The sequence below is a fragment of the Salvia hispanica genome, chromosome 6, assembly GCF_029641045.1.
Source record: "Salvia hispanica isolate PSC_SH4W2 chromosome 6, Shi_PSC_v1, whole genome shotgun sequence".
NCBI classification, from domain to species: Eukaryota; Viridiplantae; Streptophyta; class Magnoliopsida; order Lamiales; family Lamiaceae; genus Salvia; species Salvia hispanica.
In genome coordinates, this window is record NC_142697.1 from 40,927,321 (window position 1) to 40,944,836 (window position 17,516).

The following is a 17,516-nucleotide window of genomic DNA, read 5'->3' on the forward strand; positions in this document are numbered from 1 at the left end:
AAATGACAATCGAACATAAGATAAGATTAGACATGACATTTAGTCACAGGTTCTCGACTTCTAAGACAGAGGAGCAATGCGGTAAATGTGAATGTGTGATTGGCTAAATAAAACACACTCATCTACTATGCATGTTCAACAACTATAATCCATATTCTGTATCATGCCAAACATTTCAATCATTTATTGTTCAACAATTTAGGCTGTTTAAGTATATAAGAGAAATCAAACTGAAACACAAAAATACTAAAACCAAACACAAATAATAATAAAACACAAATGTGCACCATAAATTTTGAGTTTATCAAATAAAAAGAAGCTTCAAATGTTCTTGAATCCAATGCCAAATGTCATTTATGAGCTACGCCGAGACTTTATTCCATCGAAAATGTAAAATGGCGAACCTCAGTTATCGATCTTCTTAGCAAGCTTGAACCATTCAGTATGGAAGGCTCCAGGGATATCCGTCCTCTCGTACGTATGTGCGCCAAAATAGTCACGTTGAGCCTGCACCAGATTAGCCGGAAGTCTGGCCCTTCTGTAAGTGTCGAAGTAGGCAAGACTAGCAGACATACCGGGGGTGCTGATGCCGTGGTTGATTGAAAGGGTCACGACTCTTCTCCAGGCCGACTGCCTCTCCATGATCTCCTTGGCGAACTCAGGGTCCACGAGTAGGTTGGCGAGATCAGCATTCCTGTCGTATGCCTGTTTGATGCGATCCAAGAAGATAGCGCGAATGATGCATCCACCCTTCCAGATCCTAGCGAGCTCGCCCAGCTTCAAGCCCCATCCCATCTCGATGCTCTTTGCACGAATGAGATTCATTCCCTGAGCGTAGCTGCATATCTTGGATGCGTATAGAGCTTGCCTAACATCGTGGATCAACTTCTCCTTGTCAACCTTCTCGGGAGATATGATCTCTCCGAAGTTAAAAACTTTGGCAGCTTCGGTTCTCTCCTCCTTCAAACCACTCATGAATCTTGAATCTAGAGAGGCTTCGATCGTGGGGGCTGCAATCGACAGTTCTGCAGCTTGCTGAACAGTCCATTTGCCAGTGCCTTTCATTCCTGTCTTGTCCAACACCTTGTCGACCAAGTAACCATCTGCCTTATCGTCCTTGATGCCAAAGATGTCGGCAGTGATCTCAATCAAGAAGCTCTGAAGCTCGCCCTTGTTCCACTCCGTGAAGACGTTTTTGAGCTCCTCGTTTGAAAGCTTTCCAACGGATTTCAGCACGTCGTAAGCCTCAGAAATCAGCTGCATGTCACCATATTCAATTCCGTTGTGAACCATCTTGACAAAGTTTCCCGATCCTCCTTTACCGATGTAGGTCACACAGGGACCACTGTCGGGAACTTGGGCTGCTACCTTTAGAACGATGTCCTCTATGTATTTGTAGGCTTCGATCGACCCTCCAGGCATCATTGAAGGTCCGTTCCGAGCACCCTCTTCGCCACCAGAAACTCCCATGCCAAGGTAGAGAAGGCCTAATTCGGCCATAGCTTTCTCCCTCCTCTCAGTATTCTCATACCACTCGTTTCCACCATCAATGATGCAATCCCCTTTCTCCATATAGGCGGAGAGCGTCTTGATGGTTTGATCAACTGGAGCCCCGGCCTTGACAAGCATGATGATCACACGAGGTTTTTGGATCGATTTGACAAATGATTCCGGATCATGGAAGCCAAACACAGGGAGATTTCCTTCCACTTTCGCCCTCTCCGTAGTCTCATCTACTTTAGATGTAGTCCGATTGTAGACAGAAATCGGAAAGCCTTTCTCAGCAATGTTGAGGGCCAAGTTTTGTCCCATAACAGCAAGGCCAGCAAGGCCTATTCTGTTCAGTTTTGGAGATTGCTCAGCCATCCTTTCTCCTGACCAAAACAATAACATTCAGTATTCATAGAATCTAAACAATGAAATAATAATAATAAAGATTAAAATATAACTGAGAAACTAACCAACTCTAAATGCAAAATGTTCATTTGCATCAAAAAGGAACAATTTTTTTTGAAACAGACTAAAGAATTTTTCTCAACATCTATCCATTGGAAGCCTCGGACAAAAGAAAAGCCAATGACATCGATTTCGCATGATTATTGATTCATTACGAAGGAGAAACCCTTGTTCATTGTTATGTTCATACAAAACAGAGCTTTTTTTATGCTTCTAATAGAGCAAAGTGTATTCTTCATTCAATAATTAAATAGCTATGAATCACTAAAACAAATGTAGTCCACTCAAGTATGGTAAGCACTCCCTCGTTTAGATCGGAAAAATCATTCAATTAGGAACAAAATTTGGATTAACTTCGATTAGATCTCAAACTTGCTACACAACTACTATCCTGATCAACAATCTTCCGATTCAAAATCATGATGGAATTTAAACAAAGCTCAAACTTGACATGACTGTATTCTATAAAATCAATCCAATAAAACATCAAAAACTTTGATAGCTTATTTCGATACAATCCAACCAAATCACTTCGATTCCAATTCTAATGTTGATTCCACAAAAATTCCTCCTTTCCCACTAAATTGCATCAACCTAAACCGATCAACAAGGCATGAATTCCGAAATTGACATAAATGACGATGAGCAACCACAGAAAAAAAAGGAAACACAAATTCAAGTCCATAAACTCATCCAGTTTTTGCTAACAAGTAATAACAGATCAGAAAAAGAAGGCAATACCTTGGTTTTGAGCTACAACTGAATTTGACTAGGCAAGAGCGAAACCAGTGAGCAGCAAAGATCTGTGAATTTTGCAGAGAGGTAATTGGAGTAATTAAAGGAAGAGGAAAGGAAATAAATACATATAGGTGATTGGTCCTCATATTTGAAATACTAATAAAATTTCCTTTTTTCTCCTCTCCATAAAAATAAAAATAAAGACATTTTTTATTTTTGGATCTCATTCTAATTTTGTTAATTTCTTTTTATTAGTAAAAATAAGTCTTATTCTCCATTAACAAATAATATTATAATTAATTTATTTTTTAATTTTTCTTACGTTATCAATTATACATTAATTCTCGCTCTCGTGTAATTCCAGATATTCATATTTCTCGTAAGAGAATATAAATATTGTATATTTATATATGGAATTTTTTTCTTCTTCTATTTTAAATTTATTATTTATGGACTTTACTAATTATTATACTATTTTAATTATTATTTTTTAATTTTATTAATTAAATTAAAATTGTCTTCGTTTGGTATTTCTATGAAATAGGAAGAGAAAAGTATTAGGTAGTGCAAAAATGTTGAACGCCTTCGAAGGTCAAATTCGGCCAACTACTTTTCCCCACACTTGATGGTTGTTGGGCGGGCTGCGGACTGCGGTTGGTGGCAGAAAATACAGATCTTCTTCTCATTTAATTAATTAATTAATTATAATTACGGAGTAGTACTATTTATTTCCCTATATTTAAAATGGATAATATCATATATTAATATGGATATGAACTCATCTTTTATTACCAGCGGCAGAATTTAATTTAAATTCAGACACTTGATTTACTGCAAAGATTCGATTTTTACAGTATTTGGTTTATTTTTGAACAAAATTTTATAGGATCCTATTTCGTGGTGGTATATTCTTTTTTTCATGTGATCATTTTCTGGTTGGGGGTATTTTTGGGAAATTAAAATGTCTGTTATCTAGAATGTTCTTGATTGTGAAACTTAATCAGTATTATAAAAACAAAATACTGAATTCGAGTATTTGTATGTTACTGTATTTAATAAACCAAACCACGCTATCAGCAATTTTTTTTTTTACTGAAATCAAGTATTTGTAAGGTTACTAAAATTCGTAACAATTTGGACTAAAAATAAACTAACTTTTAGATTTTGTAGGTTAATAACTTGAAAGAAGTAGGTGAATTTGGACCAAAAATAAACTAATTCGGACTGAATGATGTTAGCCCAAAGGCATGTGATGGTCCAACTTAGACAATAGTTGTGTCATGACCAAGTCTAAACTACGGACAATAGGATTAGATTGACGGAAAAAAAGTAGAGCAAAGCGAAGAATGATGAATAATTAAATATACTAATACAGTATATTTTGATTTAATACTAATTCTTTTGTAATACAGTAGTAAAAAAAGCATGAATATTGCTCTATTACTATTACATTATTATACTATGAGTCTAGTACAGTACTCCTTGATTTTTTTAGAGTTAATATCTTAGCCATTCAACACGCGGTACCCAGGCATGAAAACGCCTTACTAGACTTGTTTGATTACTCTAATTTCTTAATAATTGAAGTTTTATATTCATGTTCGATAAATGATTATTTTTTTCTATAATTAATAAAATTGATAATTCAGTATTTTATTTTTATATGTAAATTTCAATTTAAAAGTTATAACCAATTTAAAAAACAAGAAATTAGCCTATAATATTTTCATTTATTAGTTTAAAGCATCGAGAACGTCGTGCTCAAAAATGCATTGAGCATGTACGCCTGAAAATTTAATGCGCGAGTTTCGCGTATTCCCGACCCAGTCCCAATACCCAACAGGTTTTAGGTACCGAAACCCGAAGTTATGGGTTCGGGTACGGGTTTGGGTAGTGAAAGAGCTAGATCGGAGATCCTTTTGTGTGTGTATGTGTAATAAATCAGACTTCTCAGATCCAGAGAATCCGCTAGATCACGGGGTCTAGGAACTCAGGGAACCTTTGAAACCATCGGTCGTTGGGCACACAATCGGTTCCTGCTTTTCAAAACCCTCAACCCACAGTACTAAAAACTAGCATAAGGAAGTAGGGATCGAATCCCATAGAGATGGAAGCATAAGTAAACATGCAAGAGATTTGGACACTGGTTTTGGCTGCTGCCACGCATTTTGTGGGGTTGAGACTTAACTACTGGACTCGGGAAATGTAAATAATCTATCCTAACAACTAGACCTAGGCAAATATAACTGAAACATGCATGAAGAAAACAAGATGTAAACGAGATAACACTCCAGCGATAACATATTACTAGACCTGATGAACAACTTTTCCTAAAATTACCTAGACAGAGGAAAGACAGGTAGTGGGGACCCGGACCATTTTCCGAATTAGCAGAGTACGAATGAAAAAGCTGCAAAATAACTAACTAAAAGTTCACCTAACAACTAGCTTCATCTTTTCTAACGATCATTGATCACAAAATGCAGAGAAAAACAGGGTAAACATATTAAACTAACAGAGCAAGCTGAATTAAACCATTTAACTACGATTAACTACTAAAATTAAGCAGATCTACTATCGCTAGACGAGGTAAATGAGATAACAGAAACTAAACATCAAAACCATGCAGAAACGAACAGATCCAAACACTGGACGCTTCACCCGCTCCGGATCCAAGCCATCCACAACAAACCACAACAATTCACATCTCCGATCACACAGATTCAACCAGATTCAACCGATCAACTACGATCTCCACACAATTCAACGCAACAACTCAGATCAATGGCTAAACGCATCCAAGGTAAACAGAAAAACAGCAATAACATGAAACGAAACCATAACAAGAACTTCCATAGCTAAACAAGTGCAGATTCAAAATGTTAACAAAATAGGGCCGAGCTTCAAACAACAAAGTCTCGGGGAATTCAGAAACGGAAACTTAAAACAGAAATTGCAAATTGTATCTTCGCCTCTCATAGAGATGGTGTTACACCAACTGATTCTCAAACCATGAACCCTAAAAACCCCCAACTGATCCCCCAAGTGTGTGTGTAGAGTAGAGGTGCCCACGGTTCAGGAACCGACGGTTACGGTTCGGAACCGCCGGTTCCGGTTTTGGAAATTGTTGAACCGGAACCGAACCGCGAGGGTGTTTCGCGGTTACGGTTACGGTTCCAAAACCGCCGGTTTCGGTTTCGGTTCCGAACCGGCGGTTTCCCGGCGATTTTTTTACGGTTTTTCACAGTTCCAAACCGTCGGTTTTTTGCGGTTCCGGCTTGATTTCACGGTTTTCCGATGATTTTTCGCGGTTCCGGTTCAAAACCGCACTGAACCGGCGGTTCCGATACGGTTTCGGTTCGAAAATTTTTGAACCTGAACCGAACCACGGTTCAAAAATCAACGGTTTCGGTTCGGGTAAATTCTCACGGTTTCGGTTCGGAACCGTAACCGATGATTACGGTTTCGGTTTTAACCGCCGGTTCGATAAACCTTGGGCAGGTCTAATGTAGAGTGTGAGAAATTGAGCTAAGAGCTAAAGTGTATGATCATATATGCTGCGTGCTCTTATTTATAAGGAGTTGAGCTTCTAGATTTTTCCTTGTATTCCCCATTTTGCCCTTTATCTAGGATGCTCCTCTATCTGGTAAATTTCCTTCTTTCCGCTCACTTTCCCTGCCGGACTCCCTCTCCAGGCAATCTTCTCCATTCTTCCTGGATCCGGCATTTTCTCTACACACCTAACTTATAAAACCTTGTTAGACCCAAGAAATTACAGAACTTAACCCCATAACCAATGCATGAAATTAGCCTTATTAGGTAGTTAATGTTAGGATTCTTCGGGATTAGGGTACCCGAAATCCGTATTAGAGTACCCGACTAATACCCGATTAAACCCGATTAATTATGTATTTGTGATAAATATTTTGGGTTATAAAGTTCTTAGTTTACTATTTGGATTATGTTTGGTTGCTTTGACATTATTTATATTATATGTTTGGTTGCTTTGACATTTCATTGTTCTATTATCTCGACTTTAATACTTTTTTACATTCGTGTTCGGTTCATGTTGCATTATTTATGTTCTTACTTGTTATCTTTTGAAAATATATAGTTAATTAGTTATGCTTTCTCCATTTTATTTACATGTTCAGTTAATGTCTTAAAAAATTAATCTCTTTTATGTTTCAATTTATAAAAAAAAAAATTATTTTAAAATTAAGTAGTGTCTATTTGTCTAATGTCTATTTTATGTAATATAGGAGTAGAATTATAGTCAATAAATAGTATAAGTATTGTGTTATTTTAATAATTTCTATTCTCACAATTTAATTTATATAAAAGAATAAATTCCAAATATAATAATTCCGGATTTATGGGTACCCGATTAGTTGGGTTTGGGTACCCGCATCGGGTATTAGGGTACCCGAATTCACATACGGATCGGATATTGGGTATGATATTTTTGAGATTTCGGATTTGGATACCCACAGGTACTCGAATTTACACCCCTATGAGCATGCATTGTTATGCTCACACATTGTTGTATTATCTTGAGCATGCGACGACTCAAGGTCCATACATGCTTGATCACATTATTCATGAACTGACCAGAAGCAGCCATATGAGCATGCATTGTTATGCTCACACATTGTTGTAGTATCTTGAGCATGCGACGACTCAAGGTCCATACATGCTTGATCACATTATTCATGAACGGACCACAAGCAGCCATATACCGTTGCTTTATTTATTTATTTAGTTAGTTATTTTTAATAATAAGAACTCACGTTCTCCATTTTATTTTTTGGACAACTACCCTTTTTTCATTTCCTCTTCCATAATTTTTATTTTTATTCTTATCTTAAATTCATCTATTTTATTGAAAAATTCTTCTATTGAAATTAATGCACATGGTCATATTAAAACTTCAAATTCTTCTATTGAAATTAATGCACATGGTCATATTAAAACTTCGGTTGCTATGTATTCATATGGTCCATCTAAATTTAGGGGTGGCAAATCGTGCGTGTTGTGTCGTTATCGTGTCGACACGATAACGACAAACACGAACACGACCACCCGTTAAGAAAACTCCAAACACGAACACGACCTGCTACCCTCAGACACGAACACGACACGAACCACTTCGGGTCAACACGACACGATAACAACACATATATGACACGAAACGATAATAACATATATATGACACGACATGGCACTATAATAATAATATTATAATATATAAATATTATTTTTAATATTAAATTTTAAATTTTAATTTTAAAATTTTAAAATTTTAAAATAAATAAAATTATAATAATATTATGATATATTAATATTATTTCTAAACGTGTAACATGAATACGAACACGACACGACCACGACACGAAGTTTTCGTGTCCTTATCGTGTCGACACGATAAGAACACGAACCCAATAAGCTTTGATACATACCCATTAATTTCATGCGGATTCGTGTCGTGTTATCGTATCGTGCCAAAAATTGACAGCCCTACATCTAATACCATTAAATTCACATTGATGGGCATACTAAAATTATGTGACCTATTTCATTTATTAATTATATAAAAATAATATTAGAATTTAGAACACAATTTCTTAATAAGGGTCATGGATCATATTAAGAATACTCGGCCTCTGTTCGGATGGGGATCCTCTGCTGTGCAGAAGTGCACAATAGTCCGTGCTGCTACATACAAACAAATAAAATAATCAAATAAACTAAACAAAATAAAATAAATAAATAAATACTCCATCCGTCCCATTAAATATGCAATGTTTGCTTTTCGGCACATAATTTTATGTAGTGTTGTTTTGTGAGTTAATGAAGAGTGAGTAAAGTAAGAGAAGAAAAAGTAGAGAGTATTGTTTCCATTTTTAGAAACGTTTCATTTTTAGTGGAACAGACCAAAAAAGAAAACGTTTCATTTCTAATAGGACAAAGAGAGTATTATTTTATTACATTATGAGGAACAACATGGGCTGCTGTGCACTTGTGCACAGCAGATGATCCCAACCCGTCTCTATTCTCATGAATGGTGAGTTAACTACTTAGCTTATTAAAAACTTGGTATGCACAGCAGAGGATCCCTATTCTCGTGAATGGTGGGTTAGCTACTTATCTTATTAAAAACTTGGTATCGAAAACTTGATTGAACCTAAGGAGGCTTTTGAAAACTAGGTCGGCGATGGCTGACCAATTTTTTATTTTTGCATCAATAATAAATTTATACTCCTAACTTAGCTATAAGTTTATAACTTTCATCTAATTAAATGTTTCTCTTTTAATCTGCTTGCTTACCTAGTTATATCAAAATCAAACTAGCTTCTGTACTAGTAGTATTTAGTTTGGCATTTATGAATTAAATAAAGAATTTTAATTATTTGGAAAAGCCAAACAATACATGTAAGAATCTTAAATAATCAACACATATCTAATTTACACTACTCAATATCCGTCAATACAATGTTTTACACACTAAATGACACCCTGTGCAGAATGCATCCTCAATATAATTAAAAACTACTACTAGTTATTAAAAAAACATAGTACTATACATTAATTAATTATAAATCAGATTATTTAATAGTAGTATAATATTAATAGAAACTAAAACAAAAGAAGAAATAAAAGTTTGGAGTCCAAATTCACAGTTAACTGCAATACCGCGCGCAATATATTTTTGAAGGAAAAGAAATAATTTATTCAGAAACGATCAAACCCTCCAATTTTCGTAGCTGTCATTTTCGCGAAGCAGATTTAGCTCTGAACTACAGAAAATATTTGAAGGTGAGTTTTCGGAATTCGATTTCGTTATCCAGATTAAATCCCTAATGCGCGGTGAATTTCTATTCCGTGAATGCCATATGGAAACATTGATTTATCTTCGAATTAGAGTACATTTTCATCGTTAGTACTGTTTGAAGAGAAGCAATCGTAGCAAAGCTGATATAATTAAGCATGATTTCCTTGTGCCATTGAAAATTGATGGTGAGATTGTTACAATTACAAACAGTGTGTCCCCTAGATGCCGAACTGAATATGACTTAGAGGAACTGAAGTGGTCCCTAAACGCCACACCAAACATGTTTTTAGCCAAAACTAAATTTGAAAAACAGCAAAGGTTTCTGTTTGGTTGATGTCAATTAATGGCAATCATTTTGGTAATTGGTAGCATAGTTTGTCTGAGGAAACTACTGTTTTCCAACTTGAAATGCTGCATGACACTCTAGGGGCATTCATCTTCGTTTTGCTTTTTTTATTGTATTTAATTTTGCTGTATTTAGGAATTGTGTGTTTAAGTATTTCAAATTATGATGGAGCAGCTGTATGTTCAGATTCTTGTATGCAAATCTTGCTTGTTAGTGCCTGCATGTGTCAATAGACTAGACGATTACTAAATGGTCGCAGTTCAGAAATTTTTGGGGCCCGTGTCATGGATGAATCTATTCCCAGGACTTAAATAAACTTAGCCTTTTGACACTATCATTGGATTTATTTAGAGTTTATTGCAGCATACTGTTAACTCATATGGATAATAACAGGATTGTGATTCATATAGATCGAGACAACACCAATTGGCTAAAGGCATCAAGATAAGACAAAAATCATAGCATCTATCTCAGTAACAAATCAGGAAACTGAGGAAGAAATATGAGTACATAATTCATGCTTAGGCCAAGTCACTGCTAGGATCATCGTCAAGCTCTCTTAAGTAAGGATAAGGACTGCTCAGCTGCATGTCGGTAAGCATTTGACGAAGCTCTGAAGCTTCTTCCTTGAGTTGAACATTTTCTTGGAGTACTTGGTCATGACGTTCTGATACATGGTTCAGCTTGTCTACGAGCTGGTGATTCTCGTTACGGAGCCAGACTACTTGTGACCAAAGCTCATCCAAGTGTTTCTGCTTGCGCATGCGTGATCGCCTTGCAGATTCTCTGTTTGAAATCATTCTTCTTTGCTTCCTCTCGTTTATTATGCTTAGTTGTTGCTCATCTGCTTCATCAGATGTCGAGTTACTGCTGAAACAAGTTGACTGTGGATTCAGTTCTTGAACTTGGGGTGCGGTATTGAGCTGGTATAAAGGGTTGGGGAACCTGCTAAACTGATAAGCTGGTGGGTAGTTACTAGTTAAGGCAAAATTGGGAGGATATTGTGTTGAGTTGGAAGGAAATAACAAATGGAGCTCAGCAATCTCATTGGGCTGCATTGCTCTAATCGAACTGGGCAGATTTTCTGAAATGAGTTTGTGGAATTAGTTTATGGGAGATCTTAGAAAGAAGTATTGCTGGTAGTTGAAGGCGAAGGAAACTAGTGGGAAGGGGTGGATTTATAGAAAGCCAAAAAGGTGATTTGGCCCCATTGTAAGAAAATAGAGTACAGTAGAATTCCTCAAAAAATGAAAATGCAGGATTGACACCAAACTATGTTTGGCCTTATGTGCTCTCATATATTAATCTATGTAACAGGATGTATTAGTCTATGCACTGTCCATGTACAATCTGTACATGGCTGTATGTTGCATGATGCATGAAGTCATACATAGGGAATCAGCAATCTATACAAGTTGAATTAAAATTTAGATCAGAATTGGATAATCTCATGAAAAAAAAAATGCTCACATGTGGGGTACTTTATAATTGGGGTTATAATAATTGATTTGGGGAATGTTAAGGAAGGAATAGCCCATAAGAAATGGTTAGTGAAGTCAACTTAGAAAAGTTGTACTTGTCAGCCAAAGTTAGAAATTTCTACTAAACATTGGTCTGTAGCCAGCAATGTTCAAGAACACGAATGAATAGGAGGAGACTGGGGCAGCAATCCCTTTTCCAAAAGTGGAAAACTTGCATAAAAGAAATTAGTGACTCAGCAACCACTTTTCTGGAACCATATTTAATAAATGAAGATACGATATACTCTTTACATTGATCAAATTTCAATATCAGATGAAAAACCTTTCCTGAGGCAGGAAGCATATGCTACTCTGGTGGAAATGAATGTTTTAGACGCAAAAAATTGACTACATGATATCATGCTTCTTATTTTGAGTGCCATCTGGAAAACTGGTGAGGTTTAAAACTGGATAAGTATGTACGGAGTATATTTTTGAAAAAGAACTATGATATTGGCTAACTATAAAGCTGTATAAGCACAAATAATGTGAATATCTATTGGCTAGATTGTACTGAATCTTTAATCCATTTAAGTTTAACGTAGAACTTCTTTCGCTATTCTAGTTGAATTAGTGAACAGGGCAGTCCATTTACCAATATGGCTTGAACAGCTATGGTGCAAACTTTTACACTATGTTGTATTACTCCCGAACACCTGATGTATGTATAGAAATATGAGTGTTGACATTATCTGTTTCACTAAATAAGACCAGGCGATAAAGAACTTGAGGTGTCTTCATGTATTCTCAAGTCGAACTTGTGGAATCCTCATTTAAAAGTTTTAGTATTTTCACTATTCTGCCAGCTTAAGTGTTTCCATTTATTGTTTAAACATTAGGCCGATGTTTGCAAGTTGATGATTAGTCTAGAAGATTTATGCTGTACCACGATAACATGGGAAGTCCATTAATTAATGTTTTTGTAGCCATGATGAACTTCTCACTGAGTCTAATCTAATGTTGCAAGTGTTCAGTGTTCATGGAGTAAGTTCCATTTAGTGCTGATTTGTGAATCTCCCTGACCGAGATAACTTTTACAGGATATGAGGTTCAATTTTAACCACACAACCAATACTTTTTATGCAGTTTGGAAAATCATATACGGTGTGTGGTGGGATGGGACAATGGGTGGGTGATTTATGTATGGATGTACTTTAAAATGTATTCTTCCACTAGAAAAAGGAAATGTGTAATGCCTCAAGTAGAAGAATTCTTATAGAGTTAATTGCTTTCTTGATATTGGGTTGAGTGGCCTCAGTAGTCAACAATCCCATTAGATGAAATTTGACTCCTCTTTCATTTCTTGTCTCTATTGCTCCCCTGTTTTATTTGTTTCCTCTTCCCATATTTCATTTCATTTTCAATGAGAGTCATTTCCCCATATTGGCCATACAGAGGCCTAAGATGATTAATGTGGTTGAATACGTACATCAGCCCCACCATTTTTTTTGTGTACTGTACTATACTGTACTTGTGTTTGATATCTTTTCAAAATGCCATTTTCCTCGATAGACAGTCCACCAGAATTACCATAACCATGATGTCCATTTTGCTACCTTGTATATTTGATCCTAGTTAATTTCTTCTTGATCACCTTTTTTTTCAGTTTGCTGCATGTTTTATTGTACATAAGTATATACACTAAATTATTTACATCTCTTTTTAGAACAGGGCGTGTTTTCATAGATTTGGTCTGCGTAAGTCTATAGATTTATATTGGACGAAGAGATAATGCTGCTTTTGGGATGCCTCTAAACATTAAAGGAATCTCCTCCACAATTTCGTCAATCTTTGCCAAGGTTTTTATTTTTTTTGACCAAGTGACAAAGTGTGGTTTCTTGGTGGACTAATGTATAGACTCCAATAGGATGCCTGTCATTTCATTTGTTTTATGTTCATCGCCTTAGTCCAGCTTTAGGTGTCCTAACAATGGTTTTATTCGAACCGTTGAGAATTTGAGTGGAATTAAACTGCATACCCAGTAAATAATCTAACAGAGTACATGGTTTACGCCACTTGATTATGTATCGGTTTTATTTTGTAGGTTGAGGAATGTCAAGCAGCTTATCACTTATATGAGCAAACAGTAGTTGGAAAATGGTCCAACACTGAACAAGTTCCTTTTGATGCAGGTAAATACACCAGACCAAATATTAGTATGATAAAAGTGAGGTGAATTTAATAGTGAGGACGCCACTATAAGTAATTCCATTTCTAGTTATATATCAGGATTTCCACAGAGAATTTCTGGTAACTTAGTCAAACACATTTGCCAATAAAATATTAAAGATTTGGAGACGTAAGATATCCTTTTCTTGTTCCTATCTTTCTCACACACACTCTAGAGAGAGGGAGAGGTTACTAATAATAAAGGGAGGGAAAAGAAAAAGATGGGGTTGGCTGATGTGAAAGAAATGATTAAATACCGATTACCCACTTGAGGCACAATACCCCGTCAGCATATCTTATCTATCTTTCAAAAAATATGCTTGTATCCCATCATTTTTACCAGTGTAACCTCAATTTCATCTCACTTTGCGAAAAAAACAGAAAAACATTAGCTGTAAGAGTTAAATTAGGGACAGTGCCCTAAACCAACGGTCGGGGTATTCCACGGAGGGGTGCTGGATGTAACACCTGACTTTGTCCCTTTTTAGAGTCAAATACACATATTTTTATTTCTAAATGTGAATAGAGTTTAGGAAAGTGCAGGTGCACGATGATCTTCCCCGTCTGGGCCCTAGGTTACAAGCCCGCGTGGGGGTGTTGGGCACACCAACTCCCACCCCACAAGTGCATGGCTCCACCCACTTTAACCACATGTGTCGACCACACGTCGCTGCTTTTTGTTACATAAAAATCGAAGTAGGGATTAGAGACTGGATGCATAAAATAATGAAATATACATATTAAAATGGTGGAGAATTGTAGTATATGATGGTGATTGGACATGGAAATTTAGGAGAGAAATGAGGAGATCTTTGTGATTATTTGATAGGGCCAGAGGCGTTTGTTCAGGTGCTCTAGTCCATGATATCATATGCAATGCAAGCCATTTGTGCACCCCACTCAAGTGACCTAAGCTAAAGTTTTTCTTTCAGGTATTCAAACCATTTCATTTCTTTACAACAATCATGCCTTCATCCCAATCAGTTTTTGTCTCAACTCGTAGCTGCCCTTTGCCTTATTTTATTTTTACCCTCTCTCTCTCTCTCTCTCCTAATTTTGCGGAGAATGAAAGTTTTGAACAAATAATACTAACATATCATGCTATGGCCTATGGTGTCAGTCATTCACCATATATATGACTCGTGTATATTAGTATATGGTATTTTCCTGTGTCTAGAGTATTCTAACATTACTATAGATTAATAGTAGTTAATACTACTATTATTTAGGTAAATTAATAGTTAGATATTCGTTCTATTTGCTTCCATCTCATAGTGTGTGTCATAGTACTAGTAGGAAATACCAATCCTGTATTATGTTGATCAACTTATCTCTAATTCTTCATAAGCTTTTATTTTATTAGTAACTTATCAGAGTTTGAATGAGATAATAGCTATTTAAATCATGGAGTTTGGTTAAATTCAAGTCATTCTTATAAAATTTGAACAAAATATTATTGTTAAATCATAAAGTTTCTATTTTTTCTCAATTGTCTTATTCGTGTAGAAAGGTCATTTTTTGGTGATGTTCAAAGTGGTGCTGTTCATTAATATACGTATTTTTTACATCAATAAAGATACGCACTTGAATGAGACAATTCAGAAAAATTAAAATTTCTTGATTGATTTAAATGCCTTGTGCCTATTTGAATTGTGAACTTGTCAAACTATGGCTAAACTGTGCGCACGTTTCTTTTATTAACCTTTTGGTGTTGTAAACTAAATGGAAAATAAAAATTGTTAATCCAAATGACAGAATGAAAATTATCGTAACAGGCCACACGGTTGAATATGAAATGTTAAATTTGATAAGAAATATCAGTGGACATGTTTCGAATTTGACTTGAAAGTCGAAAGCCTTGGAAGCTATAGCTATGTTGGGGCGGCAGCGGCACCAACAAAATCCCATTTTCATATAACGCAGGCCTATGGCTGATTTCTTGTACAAATATGTGATGGTATAAAACTTCTAAAATATTTCTTAAAATATGAGTCAACTTTGCCAACGAAGACGTGTCATATATTGTTGCTGATCAGAGTCTTACAAACATATTAATATTTAAATCATATCTTGTCATTTCTTAGTTTCTTTTTCTAATTATATGTTAGAAAAAAAAGTAAGAAAGGCATGCATGAGTTTCCTATAATTCATTATTCATGTTTCATGCGAGAATTCGCTTGGCCATGTGATATTTTATCTACATGCCAAATCAAGTTTGTTAGTTTGGTTTCGAGACCTAGCTTATAAGTAACTAAGTTGATGCACCACAATACTCTTTTTATGCTACGGAGAGTTCTTATGTTTTACTATTTCCCTTGTGTATATATGTAATCACTTTAATTTGTTTTTTTTTTATAAGTTTGTTGGTTGGGTTTACATAAACATAATTTAATAATATCTTTGGTGTGGTTCAAATAAAAAGAAATACGTGTGTATCATATTCAACGTCAATTAATAAGAAACTCTAGATGCATCATTCTTTTGTTTGAGGTGTACTACTACTATTATGTCGGTTCAGTCACAATTGCATTAGACACAAATAATTGCCGGTTTGTGTTGCAGATTTATGTTAAGATGAGATTTATAGATCTCTCATATCAAGACGAGATTCATATTTGTTCCATTTCTTATAGTACTGACGTCGTGATGTTTATTAGAATAGGAAAATAAAATGTGTGCACTCGAATTTCTGTATAAATACTAATCAAGAATCGATTAGCATTCACCCTTCGACGATTATATATACACTGAAATTGACGCATGGAATCTATTTTCTTTTCCATGCTGTCTTTATCTTCTATTAGTGGCATCACCATATGGATAATAATACACTACACATATATACTACTCGTATCATTAAATAAAAAACTAAACTACAAAGTGGTAATAAAATGTTAAGATTTAATTTCAATTTATATTGAGATCAGCAGATCCAAATCGAAGAGCAAATTTTATACCAAAAAGAGTTGTTAGATTAGGCAACAAACCAATTAATCTGTTAAATGCTAAAACAAAACAACAATGATATGCAAGAAATAAAGTTTTTCGACAATAAAATAAAACTAAAGCGAATACTGATACAAGCAAAACAACAATTTCATTAAAGACGTGATACAAATAGATCTATAAGTGAAAGCACACGACTGTCGACACCTGCATGTGTCGACATCTGTAACGATGATACGTTCTCAATTGAATACTTTTAGCACATCTTCACATAGCCCACCCTATTTCTCCTCATATTAAAAGCAATTAAGAGGATTAGCTCCCACTTTTGAACCCTAGTAAAGTCAGTATAAAATAAAATATGTTTTTTATACAAATATTATAATACAAGAACTTTTTTGCCAAATTGGTGCAATAATGAGGTATCATATATATGTATATATAGGTGGGGTTATTGCATTTTGCATTATGAGTATCATTTTGGACCCATTGATACAAATTGCTATAGGTTTCTTACTCCACTAACGATGTGGATAGAAAAAGGTGTTTAGTTATAAATAGCATATGGCAACTGCTATTCTTCACTAATCTTGGTGTTAACAAAACATTTTGCCGATGATGTTTTTTTTTCTCCTTTCCCACTTTTTATTACTAAGAGGTGTTGTTACAGTATAAATAAAATGGCACTGTTTCACCTAACACGTGTCGCCATGAGCATGTATGTTTGTCGAGTATCAGTGCATCTTAACATGGAATCTGGAACTGTTGTAGGCATTATTTTCTTTTTTAGTCTGAAATGATTCTTGATCTCACTTCTCAAATGGTTGTATTACTTCTTCTAATTAAAAATAAATAAAAATATATATCATGGCTTTAAATTTGGCCCCTTAAAAAGTGAAGACAGGACTTTGGGTGATTGTCTTGCCTTAGATTTGGAATGTTAACAAGTAGTCTAGTTATATACTCACTCTGTCCCATTAAAAATAAAACGTTTTCTTTTTTGGATTAT

The 17,516-nt window shown here is 35.3% G+C and overlaps 2 protein-coding genes and 1 long non-coding RNA gene across 4 annotated transcripts; 1 reads left to right on the top strand and 2 right to left on the bottom strand.

Annotated features, from left to right (window-relative positions):
• Positions 1 to 247: 247 nt before the first annotated feature.
• Positions 248 to 2,830, bottom strand: LOC125206019 (6-phosphogluconate dehydrogenase, decarboxylating 2-like). The gene is made up of 2 exons (XM_048105279.2): positions 2,698 to 2,830; positions 248 to 1,874 (listed from the first exon to the last, which is right to left on the bottom strand). Exon 2 carries the CDS (start codon positions 1,864 to 1,866, stop codon positions 406 to 408), a length of 1,461 nt encoding a protein of 486 aa, XP_047961236.1. The 5' UTR covers positions 1,867 to 1,874; positions 2,698 to 2,830; the 3' UTR covers positions 248 to 405.
• A 6,590-nt stretch (positions 2,831 to 9,420) lies between these two features.
• LOC148923797 (uncharacterized) lies at positions 9,421 to 14,579 on the top strand. 2 transcript variants are annotated; one of them, XR_016132448.1, is made up of 3 exons: positions 9,421 to 9,510; positions 13,437 to 13,524; positions 14,391 to 14,579. It is a non-coding gene; the product is annotated as an uncharacterized LOC148923797 (long non-coding RNA). The 2 variants fall into 2 exon arrangements; XR_016132449.1 differs by lacking the exon at positions 9,421 to 9,510 and adding an exon at positions 12,504 to 13,191.
• Positions 10,256 to 11,047, bottom strand: LOC125207968 (basic leucine zipper 43-like). Its single transcript, XM_048107494.2, has one exon. The coding sequence runs from the start codon at positions 10,928 to 10,930 to the stop codon at positions 10,394 to 10,396; it is 537 nt and encodes a 178-aa protein (XP_047963451.1). The 5' UTR covers positions 10,931 to 11,047; the 3' UTR covers positions 10,256 to 10,393.
• Positions 14,580 to 17,516: the final 2,937 nt, after the last annotated feature.

Bases quoted from the DNA above. Each gene is read 5' to 3' on its own strand.
- LOC125206019 (XM_048105279.2), bottom strand. From the start codon at position 1,866: ATGGCTGAGCAATCTCCAAAACTGAACAGAATAGGCCTTGCTGGCCTT.
- LOC125207968 (XM_048107494.2), bottom strand. From the start codon at position 10,930: ATGCAGCCCAATGAGATTGCTGAGCTCCATTTGTTATTTCCTTCCAAC.